At 49.3% G+C, this 20,421-nt stretch overlaps 2 protein-coding genes across 8 annotated transcripts in view; one reads left to right on the forward strand and one right to left on the reverse strand.

Moving 5' to 3' along the window:
* Positions 1 to 1,310: 1,310 nt before the first annotated feature.
* Positions 1,311 to 15,289, reverse strand: BLVRB (biliverdin reductase B). Of its 2 annotated transcripts, none has more exons than XM_059153217.1 (5): positions 15,074 to 15,289; positions 6,209 to 6,373; positions 5,983 to 6,072; positions 4,743 to 4,871; positions 1,311 to 1,569 (listed from the first exon to the last, which is right to left on the reverse strand). In XM_059153217.1, the coding sequence occupies exons 1-5, from the start codon at positions 15,171 to 15,173 to the stop codon at positions 1,412 to 1,414; spliced, it is 642 nt and encodes a 213-aa protein (XP_059009200.1). In that variant the 5' UTR covers positions 15,174 to 15,289; the 3' UTR covers positions 1,311 to 1,411. The 2 variants fall into 2 exon arrangements, with proteins under 2 accessions (XP_059009200.1, XP_059009201.1); XM_059153218.1 differs by having other exon boundaries at positions 15,095 to 15,286.
* Positions 15,290 to 16,655: 1,366 nt separating this feature from the next.
* SPTBN4 (spectrin beta, non-erythrocytic 4) overlaps positions 16,656 to 20,421 on the forward strand; it is a 71,237-nt gene continuing 67,471 nt past the window's right edge. For 3 of the 6 annotated variants that reach the window (XR_009348888.1, XM_059153194.1, XM_059153193.1), the window contains exons 1-3: positions 16,656 to 16,795; positions 17,527 to 17,613; positions 18,830 to 19,016. Coding sequence is in view for 5 of the 6 variants with exons in the window: in XM_059153194.1 (XP_059009177.1) it covers positions 18,845 to 19,016 (172 nt within the window). In the remaining variant the exon portion in view is untranslated. The remainder of the gene's footprint in view (positions 16,796 to 17,526; positions 17,614 to 18,829; positions 19,017 to 20,421) is intronic. The other 3 variants (XM_059153190.1, XM_059153192.1, XM_059153191.1) reach the window with 3 other exon arrangements.

Consider the following 20,421-nt stretch of genomic DNA (forward strand, 5'->3'; position numbering starts at 1 on the left):
AGTTCTCCCTTGACGCTCCAGAATGGGTGAAGTACCACTATGGGCTGCCTTAGTGTCCTGGGCTTCCCCTGTCCTGGCCCTGACCCCTCTGCCCATGCCTCCCATTCCTGGCCCTGTGTGCACTCGCGATTGGGACTGCGGCCCCCCCACCCCCACCCAGGGCTGGTACCAACCGGGACTTGGTCCATAGCGTTACCTAGCACATGGCTGGACACAAGGAAGGCACCGAGTGAAGTTTTGTAAATGCCCAATATGACAGAAAGAGCAAGGGGGCATAAAACAAAACAAAACAAAAAACAGCAAAACAGGGCTAGGGCCCCAAAGGCCTGAACCAGTCGTGCCCCACCCCCACAAGTTTCACCAAGAGGAGGGGGGAGGTTTAAGGCTCTTCAGACCAGTTCTCATAGGTTGGACTTTGTCAACTAGTCATCCTGCTGCTTGCAGAAACAATATAGGAATGGAATGGATTTTTTTTTTTTTTTGAGGGGAAAGGAAAAGGTGTTGGGTGGGTAGGTAGGGGTGGGGGAGGCTGGAGGTAGCGAGGGAGGAGTGGCTCACTCAGAGGTGGGAAAGGTGCCTCTGGGGAACAAGGGCAGGGGACAGTAGATATCAAAGAGGGACATGATTAGGAAGGGATCATTCTTCCCCCTCCCAAACCTGCCCCTTTTCCAGCACCCCCTGCACTCCCCTTCATGTTAGAGTGGCCCCACTGTAACCCTGTCTCCAGGTTCTAGCTCTTTGCTTCTTCCTCCATCTCTACCCCCACCCCCATCATGGACTGTCCACTCCACTCACACCCACTCTCTTGTCCGGCTCAAGGCCTCCGTCTTGGTATCCCTTGACCCAGCAGCCAAGGGCAGCTTTATAAAACAAAAATCTGACTGTGCCCCCTCCCCACCTCTCTCCTGCTCCACTCCTTGCACAGAACCTCAGAATAAAGCTCAACCTTTTTATAATGATTCTGCCTGGTATAGCTTCCATGTAACAGCCTCTTGGGGCCGACCACTTCTCCCCTCTGAGTGGAGGAGTATTATTAACTTCTTTGCTCCACAAGCTTGGTCAAATAGTTCTCTCAGCCATCTGGGCTTCCTCCTTCAGAGCTGTGGCTTCTCTGGGTTGTCACTTCACAGGCCCGGTGTCTTCCTCCCTGGACTGTGAAATCTGTGAAGCTCAGGTCACACCTGGGCCTTCACAATCCTCATGTGGTCTCTAGCACAGGGCCAGACATACATGAATGAAAACTTTCCCCAGAGGCAAAGACCCCGAATCACCCACACAAATCCAGACAGAAGAAGAGTCACAAGAGTTGGTTCTTGTAGAATAATTTGAAGCTCTTGGCTCAAGGTTTATTTACTCCTTTCCTCTGTTCTCCATTTCCCAGAATGCTGTCCTCCCAGACAGGGTCATAGCCCTAGTCATACTGGTGGGAGGGGTAGGTGTTGTGCCCGTCGTACTTATCGGTGGTGAGGCAGCTCAGCATGAAGTGGCCCAAATCGTGTTTGGAGATGACCCTGGAGGGCCCTCGTCCATCCAGGGTCACCGTGTAGGCCCCTGTCAGCGGCTGGTCTCCTGCAAGGTAAGGACACGGGATGGGTGAAGCCCATGTCTTTTCCCCTCCTCACAGCACATGATCACTCCTGGGTGCTTATGGCATCCCCAGCCCAGAAGGTATAAGAGTCAATGATGTATGAAACCCTTACAAACATGGAGGATGCCAGTCTATACCCCTTACTTCATTCATTCGACAAATCCTTACTGATGGCCTATAAGGAGTCAGGTGTTGAGCAATCAGCAAGGGCCAAACATACAAGAGCCCCTGCCCTTTGCATGCAGAGCTTCCCTGGGAAAAGTCAACAAATAAGAGAGTAAAATAAGACAATATGTTACAAGGAGAGAAATAAAGCAGGGACTAGGCTAGGAACGGTTAACTCAATGCTACCCATGAGTAAACTGAATCCGCAAGAGAGAAAGTCAACCCCAGGCTTGCAAAGGGTGACTTCCCAGTGGTAAAGGCTAGATTTGCTCTGGGTCCTTACATCTGGAGGCAGAACCTGGCCATTAGGAGGGCATCTGTTGGCTCCACTATGATAGTTAAAAAACTCTGACAGTGACCAGCTTAACTGAGGGACTGAACTCAGCCTACCAGTGCAGGGGCAACCTGGAACCATGTGCACGAAAAAACGCACACCCTTTTTCAAGTGGCATTCCTGCCAACAATGTTTAATCTGAGCCTGAGAGAAAACAAGCAGAGAAATCCAGAACATGGGATATTTAGAAAGATACCTGGCTTGGTTAATTTTATGAGACATATTTCAAAAAAGAGATGGAGGATTGTTCCAGATTCAAGGTGGCATAGCACACAACCCACGATCCTTGGTTGGATCCTGATTTTGTAGGGAGGGAATATTGAAGTATATATATATTTTTACATTTTTTAAGGATTTTACTTTTAAGTAATCTCTGCACCCAATGTGCGTGCAGATAAGTAATCTATGCCCCAATGTGGGGCTTGAACCCACAACCCCAAGATTAAGAGTTGCAGCTCTTCCAACTGAGCCACGCAGGCATTCCAATATTTCTTTTTTTTTTTTTTTTTTTTTTTTTTTTTTTTTTTAAAGATTTTATTTATTTATTTGACAGAGAGAAATCACAAGTAGGCAGAGAGGCAGGCAGAGAGAGAGGGAAGCAGGCTCCCTGCTGAGCAGAGAGCCCGATGCGGGGCTAGATCCCAGGACCCTGAGATCATGACCTGAGCTGAAGGCAGCGGCTTAACCCACTGAGCCACCCAGGCGCCCAGCCAATATTTCTTGACCGTTGGAGAAATCTGAAAAACTTTTTTTAAGATTTTATTTATTTATTTGACACAGAGAGACAGATCACAAGTAGGCAGAGGCAGGCGGGGGTGGGGGGTGGGCTGAGCAGAGAGCCCGATGTGGGGCTTGATCCCAGGACTCTAGGAGATCATGACCTGAACTGAAGGCAGAGACTTAACCCGCTGAGCCACCCAGGCACCCTGAAAAATCTGAATATTGACTATGGCATGGACACTAAATGATATGATAAGAGTTCAGATCCATTCCCTTGGTGCACTAATGGTACACAGGGTCATTCCCAAAGACTTTTCTTCTTGGGAAATGCCTACTGATGTCCTAGGAGTGGAGTGTGACAAGGTCTGGACCTTACTCTCAAATGGTTCAGCCAGAAAAAAATTTTTTTTTAATTTTTAAAAATTTCTTTTTCTTTTTCAGAAAAAAAAGTTTAAAATATGTATATATTTATACATATATACCCCCTTTTTTAAACATACATATATTTAAATAGATATATTTACTCCCTTCCCTTTTTTTAGAATGGTACTATGTGTTCAATACTTTTGAGGCTGATGTCTTTGGGTTTCACTTTCAAACCCGGGAGGTCAAGATATGCACAGGCACTCTGTAATACGTACTCTGTTCAGAGACGACAAAACCAAGGCCAGACGCTGTGGGCCCGAGGTCCACCTGGTGCCAGGGCTGGGATTTTGACCCAGCTTCACCCTGTAGCCTCACCACTGCCGCTGAGTCAAAGCTTAGGATTCTGGTCCCAGGAGGGTCCTGAACTGAACCTAAACACTGAACTTTATTTGACCCTCTAGAAGGTATGCAGGCCTCCTCCTGTCAGGGGTCCCAGGAGGCAGAAGGCAAAGTAGAACTGCTCAAAGCAGGGATGCCTGGGTGGCTAAGCAGGTTAAGTACCTGCCTTCAGCTCAGGTAATGATCTAGAGGTCCTGGGATGGAGCCCTGTGTCAGGTGCCCTGCTCAGCAGGGAGTCTGCTTCTCCCTCTCTCTGCTGCCCCCTGCTCATGTTGTGACTGTGTCACAAGGGCACACACTCTCTATGCAAGAGACATCTGTGAAATGAATGAGTAAATGAATGAATGTCTCCCTGAGTCTGACTCTGTGTGTCTCTCAAGGAAGATTCCAGACTTGGGAGAGGAAAAGAGAATGTAGGTCTAGTAGATATAGTTTTTGATGCTTTCCACAACGCCACTGGGAAGTATGGTTCCTCTGGATTAGTTCATCAGACAAGTATTTACTGAGTGTCTACTATATGCTGAGCCCTGTTCTGGGTAGTGGGAACACAGCTGTGATTGAAATTAAACAAAATCCCTGCCTTCAAAGAGTTAATTAACATCCTAGTGATAGAGGCACACACTAAATAAGTAAAGGAATGATATGGGGCGCCTGGGTGGCTCAGTAGTTAAGTGTCTGCCTTTGGCTCAGGTCATGATCCCAGGGTCCTAGGATCGAGCCCGCATCTGGCTCCCCGCTCAGCGGGGAGTCTGCTCCTCTCTCTCTGCCTGCTGCTCTGCCTACTTGTGCGCGCTCTCTCTGTCAAATAAATAAATAAATAAATAAAATCTTCTAAAAAAAAAAGAAAGAAAGGAATGATATGCTCTGTGTGGTGAAAGGGAAGTCCCCTTCCCTTGAAGATGGGCTAGCTCCAGTAACTCACTTCAAATAATAATAATAATAATAATAAATAAGCGCTGTTTTACATTTCTGAACTTGGGGTGGTTGGTTCAACAGAGCGAGGCAAAAAGGTGTCAGAAAGGAGACAAAAGCAAGCAAGACAGAGAAGAGAAAGTGAAAGGGGAAGGCCTGCAATTTTAGAATGGCTGGGGAAGCCCTGGCAGACCTCCCCTGCAGGCAGGAGGGGGTGAGTTGGTGGCGACCCTGCCACCAGGTCCCAGCCCTACTCACCTATATGTGGTGGCATCACAGCCACGTACTTCAGGCCCGATTCCTGCAGCACCTTGTGCATCCGGATATGGTCATCAGTCACGTCCTGCAGTCGTGGGGGCACCTTGGTTGGGTCCCATAGAAGAAAGGCTGGGGTGGAGGGAACACAGGGCATGGTGAGCCAAAGCTGGAACACAGACTGCCCAGGCCACACAGCCTGCCAGCCTTAGGCCAGGACAAAACTCTACAGGGGCTCTCTACAGCCTTGCATCTGGCCCAGCCTCCTGGCTTCCTGACGGCCACCCAAGGGCTGACCACTTCTCTCCCTACCTGTTCCTGTCCAGTTACCTATCTGCCTCCTCCCTGGTCTGCCTACCCAACACTCCCTTTCACATACTCTACCCTGCCATGGTCCCACCTCAGAGCCTTTGCACCTACTGATCCCTCCCCCCACCCCCCAGGTCGCTTCCCTTCCTGGGGAGGATGAAACCCAGGGGCAAGGCGTGGAGACCGTGGAGACATAGCCAGCCATGAGCTGTATGAACTCAGCACAGCTGGTGGGCCTCCCTGGGCTTCCTCCGCCTTCTATACAACAGGGCATAAGAACTCCTTCTGTTAACTGAGCACCTAGCATGTGCCTCTGTGAGCATAGATACTCAGAATTTGGTGAGGATTAAGTGGCATTCGTCCCTAAGGGCTCAGATGGTGCCTAGCACACGGTCAGTGCTCAGTAAATGCTGTTCGCTTTAGCTGTCCCTGTTATGAAATCTGTCCTTTGGACGATTTTAGGCAAGCATTTGTTTAATGTCCCTCTCCTCATAAATGAGGGAACTCTGTGAGAGGAGAGAGGACATACCTGGTCTGTGTAAGCCAGGCTCTCTCCTTTCCTGCAGGAGGCTCTCCCTGCCCTCCTCCCGGGCTGGGTCAGGGGCCACCTCAGGGTTTCTCCTGTTCTGGCCCTTTTCCCTCTGCCTGTATTTCTCCATCTTGGCCCTGACTTCTGGGGCCTATCACTGTGCGGCAATGGGGCTGTTCACCACTTCCTTCCCTCCTATGAGACCCAGGAGTACAGAGCCTGGGGATGTACTGGTCACCACTGTGTCCCCAGCATCACCCAGCAAGGTTCATGCACAGTTAGTGCTCAATAAATGCAGAGTAACCTGGGATGGCTCCGATGCCACCTTGCAGAAGCCTTTGGCTGCCTGTCTAGGACCTGCCCTGCCCAACCCTTCAGTTCCATCCCTATGACCCCGCCACCCACCCGAGGTGCACGCCACGACCTTGTCCACGCCATGGGCCTTCATGGCCGCCACAATGTTCCGGGCGCCCTCGGACATAACTGTGGTAGGACCTTAGAGGGAACAGAGAGTGGCTGTCACTAGCAGGCGGCGGTGGTGGCAGGGGTGGCAGGGGTGGGGCCGGGGGCGGGGGTGGTGCTGGGGGCCGAGGCCCAGGGGTGGGCCGTGGGCAGAGGGGGGGCCCAGTACTGAGGTCATTGCGGGTGCCCAGCAGCACGATGACGGCATCCTGCCCAGCCACAGTCTTGTCTACATCGGCCGCATGCAGAACATCACCCACTACCACGTGGGCCGGCTGGGGCCCCTCTGGGGGCAGCCTGGAGGTGTCCCGCACCAGCACTGTCACCTCATAACCTGTGGGCAAAGGACAGAAAGGCATGTCAGTAGGCTTGTGGGCTGGCACCCCCAGGCTCCAGGAGCTGGGTCCTAGAGGGTGCCATGAACCCCAAATCACCCCCCAGGCTCCCTGTGAGGCTGCAATACCTTCATGCCAGTTTGTAAACGACCTGCCTCCAAGGGCCTCCCCCAACACTCCGAAACTGCTCCATTCTCCAGGAACTACAGGGTTAAAGCCTGGCATCCCACTGGTCTATGCCCCCTATCCTTGGTCCTGGAGGAAACTGAGGTATAGAGGAAAATATGAGCTGCCCAAAGGTTTCCCAGTGATGCAATTGGTCCTCTAGGCTTACTTCTGAAGGTCTGGGCTCAGTCTAAGTGGTCATTAAGATGGACATACCAAGATGTCCCAAAGAATTTTGAGTAACTCTATGTTTATATATTTTTTAAAGATTTTATTTATTTGACAAGAGTCAGAGAGTGCACAGCAGGAGGAACAGCAGGCAGAGGGAGCAGCAGGCTCCCACTGAGCAAGGAGCCCAATGTGGGACTCGATCTCAGGACCTGGGATCATGACCTGAGCCAAAGGCAGACGCTTAGCCAGCCGAGTGAGCCACCCAGGTGCCCCAAAATAAAATCTTAAAGAAAAAAAAGAAGAAAGAAAGAAAATAAAATAAATAAATAAAAAGAAAGTGGAAGAGAGACCAGCACTCTCTGTTCAACAGGGGAGGCACCGCAAGAGGACAGCTGTCTGGAATCCTGGAAGAGGGTCCTCACCAGAAGCCAGATCTATCGATACCTTATCTTGAACTTCTCAGTCTCCAGAACTATGAGAAATAAATGTCTATTGTTAAAGTCACCAGTCTATGCTATTTTGTTACAGGTGCCTGAGCTGACTGAGACAGCTCACTGGAAAGATCAGGGACAATATGATTTATCCAAACAAATATGGACCACAAAGAACTGAAACACATGAAGTACTTAAAAATGAGTTCTGGGGCGCATGGGTGGCTCAGTGGGTTAAGCCGCTGCCTTCGGCTCAGGTCATGATCTCAGGGTCTTGGGATTGAGTCCCACATCGGGCTCTCTGCTCAGCAGGGAGCCTGCTTCCTTCTCTCACTCTCTATCTGCCTGCCTCTCTGCCTACTTGTGATCTCTGTCTGTCAAATAAATAAAATCTTTAAAAAAAAAAAAAAATCTGTGAGTTCCTAATGATAGTAACCAAGAAACCTCATGGGTCATCAGGATAGTTGTGAGAGGATTCATTCATTATTTGGAAAATGAGAAAAGGAAAAACAACATTGTTCCACTTCTGTCCTCATGTATTTCTTTTTCTTTTTCTTTTTAAAAAGATTTTTTTTATTTTCATTTATTTGACAGAGAGAGATCACAAGTAGGCAGAGAGGCAGGCAGAGAAAGAGAGAGAGGAAGGGAAGCAGGCTCCCTGCTGAGCAGAGAGCCCAATGCAGGGCGATTCGGGGCTCGATCCCAGGACCCCGGGATCATGACCTGAGTCGAAGGCAGAGGCTTTAACCCACTGAGCCATCTAGGTGCCCCGAGTCCTCATGTATTTCTTAAAAACAAATGACGGGAAAGGGTTGCATGTGGGATAGCAGAGCACCCCCCTGTGCTGCTGCCACCATGCCAGACAGCTGGGACAAGGACAGGGACCCCAAGCCCCAGTGCCGATGCTCGCACCTCACCGCAGACCTCGCTGCCCAACCCTGTAACCTATTTGACGAAGGCCTTTGACCTCCTCGCAGACCTGCCCGTAACCCTAGTGAGAGTTTATAGAGAAGCGGCATGCAAGAAAACAGGTATTACTACTACCACCGAGAGGTCCACCATGTGCTAAACATCACTGGACACTGGGAAGAGGATGTCGTGTGCATATTTGAAACAAAAATGCAACAAAGGGGCCCCTGGGTGGCTCAGTTGGTTAAGCGTCTGCCTTCAGCTCTGGTCATGATCCCAAAGTCCTGGCATCAAGCCCTGCATGGGGCTCTCTGCTCAGTGAGGAGCCTGCTTCTCCCTCACCCTCTACTGCCGCTCTGCCTACTTGTGCTTTCTCTCTCTCTGTCAAATAAATAAATAAAGTCTTAAAAAATAATAAAAAAAGAAAAAACCCAACATGTTTAAAATAAATAAATAAATAGATAGATAAATAACAAACAAATGATGGGAGATTTGAACACTCTGGGGCAAAGGTGATGATAATAAGGATAATATTTATACAACTTTTCACATATATTAATTCATTTAACGCTCAAAGTAACCCTGGGTTGGAACTGCGGCCCCACCACTAGCTAGCTGTATGACAAGGGGCAAGTCACTTAGCCTCTCTTGGCCTTAGGGCCTTCATTTGTAAAGCCACACTAATAATAGTCTCTACCTTACAGGGTTAATGTAGATTTAAATAATGTATCAAAAGGCTTAACGTGATCAGGTGATTTTTGGCAAGTGTGCCGGGACAATTCAAGGGGTGAAAGAATAGTCTTGTCTTTGCTTTTCTTTTTTTAAAGATTTTATTTATTTACTTGACACAGAGTGAGGTCACAAGTAGGCAGAGAGGCAGGCAGAGAAAGGGGGAAGCAGTCTCCCTGCTGAGCAGAGAGCCAGATGCGGGGCTTGATCCCAGGACCCCAGGATCATGACCTGAGCCAAAGGCAGAGGCTTTAACCCACTGAACCACCCAGGGGCCCCAATCTTTTCAACAAATGATGCTGGGGCAACTGGATATCCATCTGTAAAAAGAATGAAGTCAGATCCCTACCTCACACCATATATGAAAATTAACTCAAAATGACCACAGACCTAAATGTAAGAGCTAAAACCATAAAAAAAAAAATCTTAGGGAAACAAACAAACAAACAAACACAGCTGTAAATCTTTGTGACTTTGGATCAGGCAATAGTTTCCTAGCTATGACATGAAAAACATAAGCCACAAAAGAAAACACAGACACACTGACATCATCAAAATTAAAAACTTGTGTGCTTCAAGGACACCATCAAGAAAGCGAAAAGATAATCCGTAGAATGGGAGGAAACTTTTGCAAGTCATACATCTGATAAGGAACTTGTATTTAAGATAAAGAATTTCTACACCTCAGAAATAAAATAATAAACAACCCAATTAAAAATTGGGCAAAATGGGGTGCCTGGGTAGCTCAGTTGGTTGGGCGACTGCCTTCGGCTCAGGTCATGATCCTGGAGTCCCAGGATCGAGTCCCGCATTGGGCTCCCTGCTTGGCAGGGAGTCTGCTTCTCCCTCTGACCCTCCCCTTCTCATACTCTCTCTCTCTCTCAAATAAATAAATAAAATCTTAAAAAAAAAAATTGGGCAAAATGTCCAAATAGAGACTTCTCCAAGGAAGATACACAAATGGCCAATAAATATGCGGAAAGACACTCTACATCACTGGTCATCAAAGAAATGCAAATCAAAACCACTGAGACAACTCCAGACCCACTAGAATGGGTAATAAAAAAGACAGACATTAAATACTAGTGCACAATGAGAAATTGAAACCCTCATACACTACTTATGGGTGTGCTGATGATGCAGCTACTTTGGAAAAGTCTGGTAGTTCCTCTAAAGAATAAAAGTGGAATTATCTGGGGCAGCTGGGTGGCTCAGTGGGTTAAAGCCTCTGCCTTCAGCTCAGGTCATGATCTCAGGGTCCTGGGATGGAGCCCAGCATTGGGCTCTCTGCTCAGCGGGCAGCCTGCTTCCCGCCACCCTCCTCCCCCACTCCCCACCGCCCTCCTCCCCCATTCCCCACCACCTGCCTCTCTGCTTACTTGTGATCTCTCTCTCTCTCTCTGTCAAATAAATAAATAAAATCTTCAAAAACAAAAACAACAACAACAAAAATACATGGAGTTACCAGATGACTCAGCCTCTCCACTCCTAGGTATATGCCCAAGGGAACTGAAGACATATGGTCACATAAAAATTATTAGGTCAAAGTCCACAGAGGCATTATTCACAATAGCCCCAAGTGGAAATGTCCCTCAACCACATGGATAAATAAAATATGGTCTATCCATACAATGTACGTAACAGTATCCAATGATGGAAAGAAAGGACATACTGACACATGCTACAACATAGATACACCTTGAAAAAATGTTTTTTTGCTAAGTGAAAGAAGCCAGGCCCAAAGAGCCAAATAGTGTAGGATTCCATTTAAAGATTTTATTTTTATTTATTTGTCAGAGAGAGAGAGCAAGCACAGGCAGGGAGAGCGGCAGGCAGAGGGAGAAGCAAACTCCCTGCCGAGCAAGGAGCCTGATGTGGGACTCGATCCCAGGATGGTGGGATCATGACCGACGCCGAAGGCAGCGCTTAACCAACTGAGCCACCCAGAAATCCCTGTGTAGGATTCCATTTATTCGGAACATCCAGAACAAGCAAATCCATACAAACAGAAAGTAGATGAGTAGTTGCCCACAGCTAGGGGAGAGGTTGAGAAGAAAAATGGAGGGTGGTGGTGACTTCTAGGTATTTCTTTTGGGGGTGATGAAAATGTTCTAAATTAATTGGGATGATGTCTGCACAACTCTGTGATTAGGCCAGAAAGAACGAAGTTGTATACTTCAGGTGGGTGAATTATATGGGATATGAAGGAAATCTAAACAAAACAAAGCTGTTATAAAAGTATGAAACTTGGACTCAGTTGGTTAAGTAGCTGCCGTCTTCAGCTTAGGTCATGGTCCTGGAGTCCCGGGATTGAATCCCGCATCGGGCTCCCTGCTGGGTAGGGAGTCTGCTTCTCCCTCTGACCCTCCCCCGTTTCATGCTCTCTCTCTCTCTCTCATTCTCTTTCCTTCTCAAATAAATAAAATCTTTAAAAAAATATATTTTATTGGGGCGCCTGGGTGGCTCAGTGGGTTAAGGCCTCTGCCTGCAGTTCGGGTCATGATCCCAAGGTCCTGGGATCAAGCCACACGTCGGGCTCTTTGCTCCACAGGGAGCCTGCTTCCTCCCCCCCCCCCCCCTCTCTGCCTGCCTCTCTACCTACTTGTGATTTCTCTCTCTCTGTCAAATAAATAAAATCTTTAAAAAATATATTTTATTTATTTATTTGACAGACATAGATCACAATTAGGCAGAGAGGCAGGCAGAGGGGCGGGGGAAGCAGGCTCCCCACTGAGCAGAGAGCCTGTTGCGGGGCTCGATCCCAGGACCCTGGGATCATGACCTGAGCCGAAGGCAGAGGCTTTAACCCAATGAGCCATCCAGGTGCCCCTCAAATAAATAAAATGTTCAAAAAAAAAAAAAGTATGAAGCTAAGACAAATGAAAAGTTTAGGGGAGTGCCTGGCACAGGAATGAATGATCTGTAGGTGCTGGCTGTTCCCACAATTTTTAATCATCTCAGAATGTTATTTCCTGGGGGCCTGGGTGGTTCAGTCAGTTAAGAGTCTGCCTTCAGCTCAGGTCATGATCTCAGAGTCCTGGGATCGAGTCCTGTGTCAGGGTCCCTGCTCAGCGGAAGCCTGATTCTCCCTCTCTCTCTGCTGCTCGCCCTGCTTGTGCACGCTCTCTCTCTCGGTCAAAAAAATAAATAAACCCTTAAAAAAAAAAAAAAAAAAAAAAGAATGTTATTTCCTGTCCTGGTCTAGGCCTCCCTGGGTTCCTGGCCCCTGTCTCACCCCCTCCCATCCGTATTCCACATGGCAGCCAGGCGGAGCTTTCCACAGTTACACTGAAGTCCCCTCCTGCTCATATCCCTCCCATGATGCCTCTCCCCACAGCGCCCTGAAATAAAGTCTATGCTCCTCACAACAGCCTTCCAGTCCCTTGGGGTCTGTCCTCTCCTCTTCAGCCTGCCCTGGACCCACTGCCCTCTTTACCCACTGCACCTCTTTCAGTTCCCCAAATCCATCATGTTGTTTCCTGCCTCCTGGTCTTTGCACGTGCTGCCCCCTCTGCCTCAAGCACCCTTCTCCTTTCCCTGGGGCCGCTGGTTACTTGGGTGTCCTCTGTCATTGTCCTCTGTCACTTACGCTGCCCTGGAGTAAATCAATGGCCCTGCAGTTCTGGGGATATCGTCATATTCGCCACCATCTCCCTGGGGTTTGATAAACACAAAAATGCAGGCTTTACTGCCCTATGGACCTGGGTTCCAACTCTGCCACTTACTAGCTGAGGAATCACAGGAAACACCTTCCCTGATTGAACCCCAGTCTCCCCTATAGCGTGAAAACGATAAATCCCAGTGTCCCCATCCCGTGTGACCACCTTTCTTAAGGGAATGACACAAAACCTGTGCTGTACTCATACACATCAGGGAGCCAATGTAGGCATTGGTTAACTACCAATGGTTAAAATGGACCCTAGTAATTCCGGGTATTCTGGGGGAGAAAAATGTCCTCCTGGAGAGTGAGAACTTGGACACAGGCTCAGTACAAGGGTGCCCATTAGTGTTCTATTTTTGCTGATTAGTGACATTTATCGAGAACCTCTTACCGGCCAAGTGCTGTGCTAAGCTCTTTTTATGGATGAATGGTATTTTTTTTCAAAAAAATTTTTTAGCACAACCCACATTTAAATGAAAATTTCAATAGCCACATGTGATTAGTGGCCACCATACCAAACAGCAGTGTTTTAGAATTTACAGATTTTTACCCTTTAGAAAACAGAGTGTTTGGATGGTACTTCCAAACTTTTTCCTTCTTCTTCATCTTTTTCTTCTTCTTCTTTTTTTTAACAAATCCCTTACTTGATATTTTTCTCTTAATTTTTTATTTTGAAATAAATTTAGATACCTAGGAAAGTTGCAAGACCTCAATTCTCATGCTTGCTTTTGCTTTATCTTTCTGTGTGTGTGTATAATATATAACATACATAATTGTATATGTATATATATATATAAATACATTTATACATAAACACACATTTTTTTTTCCTAACGATCTGAGAGTACGTTACAGAGATCATTCCCCTTTTAGGCTTTTTTGATCTCAACCCTCAGTACAAAATGAATTTCAAAGCCTAACCCAGTATATACAAATCCATGCATAGGTAACTGAAAGAAGGTTCATAACACTAATATTCAACATGCGATACACTCTGACGCCTTTATGACCAACTTAAGTATATTTCAGAACTCGCTATCACCCACAGTTTGAAAAGCACCAGATTGCAACAACCCTAAAAGGTATTAACTGCCCATTTTGAAGATGGAGAAATTGAAGCAATTTTAGGCAACTAAGCCAGGTTCACATGACTATGAATTCACTTAGTCTATAGAAGGCTTACTGAAGTCCCCTCCTGCTCATATCCCTCTGAGCACCAACTATATACTGAACACGGTTCTGCACATTTCCCATATATTATCTCATTTAATCACTGCAAGCACCCGGGAGCAAGCGCTACTAGTTTTATTCCCACTTTCCAGTTATCCAGGCACACAGGTGATAAGGCATTTGACTATGTAGGTAGTAAGTGTTAGAGCTGGGATTGGCATGCGGGCAGGCTAGAACCAGCGTCATAGAATCACTGATGTAAATAAAGTCCCAATTCAGTCAAGCTCTTCTTTTTCTGATGGGGACAGTGAGGCTCAGGGGTTCACTGTGGCTCTGAAGAGACTTAGGCCTCAGCTCTCAATTGCCTGGGGGTGCAGTCCCAATTGTGCCCAGCAGGGCGGACAAATGCTGTTCATGGAATTCAGGATTAAGGGTAAGGGAGTCACATGAGAATCCAGATCCTCATGGTGACTCAGCACCTCTAAACTTCTCCCTCTTACTTCCTCCCCCAGAAATGCTTATCCACAAAGTTCTTTCCACCCTCCCCACAAATCAAGATCCTCACTAGGTCTTTTTGGAGAAGGGGTGAGCAGTGGGCCTGCCTGACAAGGAACTCTCAGGCAGAGTGTGCAAAGGGTGGGCTGGGCTATGAGACATCATAGCAGCCTCCACCCCTTTGAGGCACCCAGATAGCTAATATCTTCAGAGTCACTGAGACCAGCAAGGGTGGAGCCCTATATCTGGAAGTCCCAGGTCCTACTGGGGGTTGGTGAAGTCTGGATGGTGGAGGCAGGGAGGTTGCGAGGTGCTTATCCCTTTTCTTGAGACAACTGTGAATTTCCAGCTCTCACCCACTTTCCCACGACCAGAGCCCAAATCTTCACCTATGTCTCTGCTATGATTTTTCCATTAGGGGCTCCCAGCAACCGGCCCCCCCCCCCCAGAAGTCTCCACTTCCAGCCTTGGTGCCCCAGCCCAGAGCCCATCGACTTTTGTTGGCAGTTAAGAGCACAGGCTGGGTTCAAATCCCAGCACCAGCACTTTCCAGTGGTCTGATATTGGGCAAGCCACTCTCTGGGCCTCAGTTTTCTCCTCTGTCAAGTGAAGTGATACTCGTTCTGAGGGCGGTGAGGATTTAACACTGGGAAAGATCGGTAGGCGCTGGGAGGCAAGCCGCTTCCTGGCTGAGGAAGTCTTCGCTGGGTGTGCTAACAACCACCAAAACTACAATAACAACATTTCCTAAGAGCACTGTATATAAACCTATCTCTGGAGTCCCCCCTTGCCTCCCAAGGCCAATTCCTAGTCCTTGGACTCACATAAAATTGGATCTCACAGCGTCCCCCACTACTCTCCCCGTCGCCACCTGCTTTGCCCCTAGGTCACAAACCAAAGCACTGATGGCCCAACCAGCCTCAAGAGTCCCCTTCCTAATGCGCTGCACGTGCACCCCACAGACATACCCCGCCCACCCCAGCTCATGCCTGCTTGCACCGCCTGCGCCAGCGTGGTGAGCCCGGTCCTGCCCGTGGCGCCGAAGATGGCAATCTTCTTGACGGCCATTCTGCGGAGTCGTGGTGGTGCGAGGCCACGGAGTTGCACGACGCGCGGGAACCGGGAACCTACTGGCTGCCTGGCCGCCCTCTCAGTCCTTCTCTGGCGGGAGAGAGGGGGCGGGACAGGGACAGAAGGCCACGCCTCAGCTTGCCTCTGGGCCAAACAGGCCACGCCTCTAGCCAGGAAGAACGTGGCGGGCGGGACGTAGTAGGCTGCGCGCCTTTGCTCCCGCCCCGCACCGTTCCCTCCGCCTGTCACTTAGGCTGAGAGGCGTGGCCGTATCTGGCCAACTGGGAGGAGCGTGGGTGGACCCGGTGCCCCGCCTCTGAGCTCCAGCCGGAGGCGGGACGAAACTCGGGCTCCGCCCACCGGCCTCGGCTGGCTCACGCCCCCTCTCCTAGGGCCTGACGCTGACCTGGGGTTCGCACTGTGCCCAAAGGCTTTCTGGAAGCTGCAAGGGAAGAAAGTGAGGGAGGGAGGGTGTGCCCCTGTAACTGTGTGTATATGTGCCCGTGTGACTCTGGGACTGTGAGTAGCCCCAAGGGAGAGCAAGTTTGTGGGTGACACCCTGTGCCAACCTCTGTGTGTAGCACTATGTTACATTTTGAAACCGCATGTGACAACACACCTTCATGATGTTCTTTTGTGACCTTGTGGTGCTACTGCGGATGACACCGTGTTTGTGATGCTGTATGCATCCAAGAAGCTGGGGGATTTGGTGTGGGACATGTGTGAGATGTGTTTTATGGGAGTGTGTGACTGTTAGACAGTGACAGTGTATGACACCCCACGTGTCATGTTGGGATGTGTGACCGTGACCCTATTTGAGTGTGTGATTGTGGGTGTTAACCGTTCTTGTGATGCTATTTGTGACTTCTTGTGACTGCATGACATATGAGTGTGTGACAGTTACCGGATGTGTGACACGTGTGTGACTGGTGTGACAAGTTTGAGTGTGTAAAAATGTGTGTGACACTGTGTGATTGTGAAGCTGTGTGTGACCTGCTTGTGACTGCTTGTGACCCCATGGCAGTGTGCGACAGTCTATGACATTTGCGTGCTTGTGTGACACAGCGTGGGTGGTGACGGCACTATTCGAGTGTGTCACTATGTGTGAGGCTGTCGGGCACTGTGCCAGTGTGGGACCCCATGTGAGTGTGTGACTGCGTCTGAGTTTGAATGTTTGACTCTGTGTGACCCCGTCCGTAGGGGGTGATACTGTGTGAGTGTGTAGCTGTGGATCGTGTTTGCGACGCTGCATGTGACCCTGTGTGTGTGTGTGCCAGTGTGGGAGTGTGTGACCCCTTGAGGGTGCGTGGCTGTGGGTGATGCACTCTGGCCCCGCGAGTGCTGTGACTCGGTGTGTGACCGCGCGTGGGCCAGCGCTGCAGGCGGCAGAGGCGGCGGGGACCGCGGGCGGGAGGGGGTCCCGGGGGCGCGCCGAGCGCGGCGGCCGCGCGAGCGGGGGAGGCGCGGCAGTGGCGGCGGCGGCGCATGCGGATCTGGTCGAGCGGCGGGGCCGGCGGGGCCGAGCGGAGCCGGGCCGGGCCGGGCCCCGGACACCGAAAGGGAGGGCAGTCGGGCTCTGCGAGCAGCGGATACAGCGGCACCCGCGGCTGCGGGCCCAGGTGAGCGGCGTGGGGTGATAGCCCCTCCCTGCAGCATCTCCCCACCTGCCCAGCATCCCTCCCCCGCGCGCTGTGGGCATGGCCTGAGCCCCTAGAGTCCCCCCCGCCGCCTCACCCCCCCCCCCGCCTGGAGGAGGGGACGAGTCTAGGGCAGAATGCACCCGCACCCCTCAGCCCAGCCAGTCTCCGCGCCATGCGTGGGTCTTCCACCCGGGCCTTGTCCTTCCCAGGCCCCCTCCTTGCGAGCAGTGACTAGACTGCAGGGAGAGAGAATCACGGCCTTGGAAGGGTTAAAGCATCGATTTTATATATATATATATTTTTCCCCCCCACCCCCAGCCTCCAGCCTTTGCTGGGGCCGCAGGACACCTCTCTCCACCTCCCCCATCTCCCTCTCCTCCCTTCCTTCTCCATTCAATCCGGTAATGGCTAGGGCTCTTCCTGGAGCTGACAGCTCACCAAGTGTTAAGTACCTCCCCATCCCCAAGTATCCTCCACCGAGGAAACAGCTGTTTTAACAGGGAGAGAAACTGAGGCAGAGAGACCAAGTTAAAACGGAAATAAATCAGGGCTTGAACTCATGTCTGTCTGACTCCAACACAGGCACTTTGGTTTGCCAAGATATGTGACCAGAGGAATAATAATAGCAAGGACCATGTATCAAGGGCTTGCATGAACCAGATACCATGTTCCCTGCATTATTAACTCACTTCATCTACAAACATCCCTAGGAAATGGGCACTGTTACCATTACCATTTTACAGATGAACAAACTGAGGCCTAGAGAGAGGAAGTGACTGGCCAAGGTCACACAGGTGGTAAGTAGCAGCCATGCGCCGACTTACAGCTTTCCAAGGAAGAAGAGAAGAATAACAGGGGATTTTGCAGTGTCCACCAAAAGGGACAACCTCCTCTACCCTGACCAAGACCTGGACCTTGCTTTCCTACAATCTGAGTTGTCAAATGTCTGAGTTTTTGAGAAGGACAGTGATCTCCCTGCCATTCCCTCCTTTCTTAGGCTTGGAATCAGTGAGCCTGGAGGGAGGAGGAGATGTATCTGATGCCTCCCACCCCCTTAAATTTCATATTTGCAATCTGGCAGTGTTCTAGAGCCTAGCATTGGATCTGACAATATGTCAGCTTGCTGTTGCCACAATAATGCTGCCTAAGGAACCACCCCCAAACTCAGTGTCTTAAAACACTGAGCGTTTATTTAACCATCAAGTCTGAGGTCAGTGACTTAGGCTGGGCTCAGCTGGCCAGTTTTTCTGGGCTCAGCTGGCCTTATGCTTATGTGTTGGATGTGGTGTTGGGAGCGGTGTTGGTGGCTGTAGCTGGCCTTGGCTTTAGTGACTGGGCCCATAGACCGGGACTATGCCAACAATGTTTTCCTCATCCTCACAATCAAGCACAAGCAAAAACATGTGGTCTCCTGAGTTTTAGGCTCAGAATTCACTGGCACTTCTCCCTAATCTTGTTGATCAAAGATAGTCATGGGGCCAAACCCAGAGTCAAGGTTGTCAGGGGACACTCCTCCGATTTCCCCATTCCTACAGTAGAAGAACAGTCAGGAGTTATACTCAAAGGACAAGATTATAGGGATGAAAAATTGGGGCTGTTTAATGCAATCATTTGATCACAGTACCTACATTTGAACTCTGGCTACCCACTAGCTTGCGACCTCCTCTCTAAAATAGGCCAAAGACTAGCCTATCTTTAGGGAATTAAATAAGATAATGCATATAAAGTCCTGGAGACAGCACAAATGCTCGATAAATGTTAATTCTTGTTCTTACTGCATTGGAGAGTTCTACCGATAACAGTGTCATCGTTCTAACAATAATACAGGGACAGTTTGCTGAGCCCCTACCCTATGCCGGGTGCTAAGCTGGGTGCTTTGCCACCGCCCTGAGAAGTGGCCTGGGCGAAAGTGACTGTCAGTAGTAGTCTGAGGAAAGACAGGGAAACTGTTAGAAGCAGGACCTCTGAGCTCAGGCTCTGTTTCTAGCCTAATGCGCCTCTGCTCCTCCCCAGGCCTCACCTTCCCCAATGGCGCAGGTTCCAGGGGAAGTGGACAACATGGAGGGCCTCCCGGCCCCCAACAACAACAACCCTGCAGCCCGCTGGGAGAGTCCTGATCGGGGCTGGGAGCGGGAGCAACCAGCAGCCTCCACAGCGGCGGCATCGCTCTTTGAGTGCTCCCGGATCAAGGCCTTGGCAGGTACCTGGAGGAGGGCTGGGTGAGAGAGAGAAGGGAGGGGAAAAGGCTGCTGGGCTGGTGTCTGGGTACCTCCTCCGTCAAGAACCTTGGTGGCCTGGAGGATGGTAAAGAGAGTCAACGACCCTTTGCATGTGAATCTCTAGACCAGCAGCGTCCAACGAATGGAACGTTCCTCGGTGACAGGAAAATGTTCTCTATCTGTGATGTCCAATACATGAACCACTAACCACTAGTACTTGTGGCTGTAAGCACTTGAAGTGTGGCCAGTGCTTCTCGAGGGGCTGAATTTTTAATTGTATTTCGTTTTAATTAATTTAAATTTAAATAGCCACATGTGGCTGGTGGATACTGGCTGGGGCAGGGCTGCCTTAGAACCTTAGAAAAGTAGAGTTCAGAAATGTGAGATTTTATAAGCATACTTCCTTAGAATCTCAAGATGCCGAAATACTAGATTTTTGGACCTTGGAATGTCATGCTCAGGAATTCTTCCAACTTGAGGCCTTTAGAAATGAGGTTAAGCATCTGCCTTCGGCTCAGGTCATGATCCCAGGGAACTGGGATGGAGCCCTGCCGTGTTGGGCTCCCTGCTCAGTGAGGAGTCTGTTTCTCTCTGCCTGCCACTCCCCCGACCTGTGCGCTCTCTCTCTGACAAATAAATAAATAAAATATTTAAAATAAATAAATATTAAAAACAAAACAAAACTATGAGCAAAGACCCCGAGAACCTTCAGAGACATGTAACTTCATAATCATTAGCTTTAAGCCTTTAAAATACTAGACCCTTGGGACCTTTGTTATCTCGGGAACTCAGAATGTTAGAAACAGAAACTATAGATTGTAGTAATCATGAAATCTTAAAACCCTAAGGTCGGAATCAGTTCCCTGAGAATCTCAAGAATTTTAGTAACTTAACATTTGACAATCATGGGATCTTTGCTACTAAGATTCTTGGAACTTCATAATTATAAGATTTTGAACAGTGATGTCCAACCCAAGGGCATCTGGGAAACAGGTGACAGGAATGAAAGAGTAGACTGGGGATCATGATCAGCTGGAAAGCAGTGCCCTGAACACCAGCACCAGCCATGGGGAAACGTGGGCCCCAGATTGCTAGCTGTGATGTTTATCCAGAACTTCCCAACTGAAAACAAAAAAATCTGTATGTGCCACAAAGTCTGAACTAATATTAATTCACAGATTTCCAGCTTCCTCTGATGAGAAACTAGAATGGTATAAAATGTATTTTCGGAAACTTAAAATCATAGTATCAGATGGGGCGTCTGTGTGGCTCAGTGGGTTAATGCCTTTGCCTTCGGCTCAAGTCGTGATCCCAGGGTCCTGGGATCAAGCCCCGCATTGGGCTCTCCGCTCAGCAGGGAGTCTGCTTCCCTTCCTCCCTCTCTGC

The sequence above is a fragment of the Mustela lutreola genome, chromosome 16, assembly GCF_030435805.1.
Source record: "Mustela lutreola isolate mMusLut2 chromosome 16, mMusLut2.pri, whole genome shotgun sequence".
NCBI classification, from domain to species: Eukaryota; Metazoa; Chordata; class Mammalia; order Carnivora; family Mustelidae; genus Mustela; species Mustela lutreola.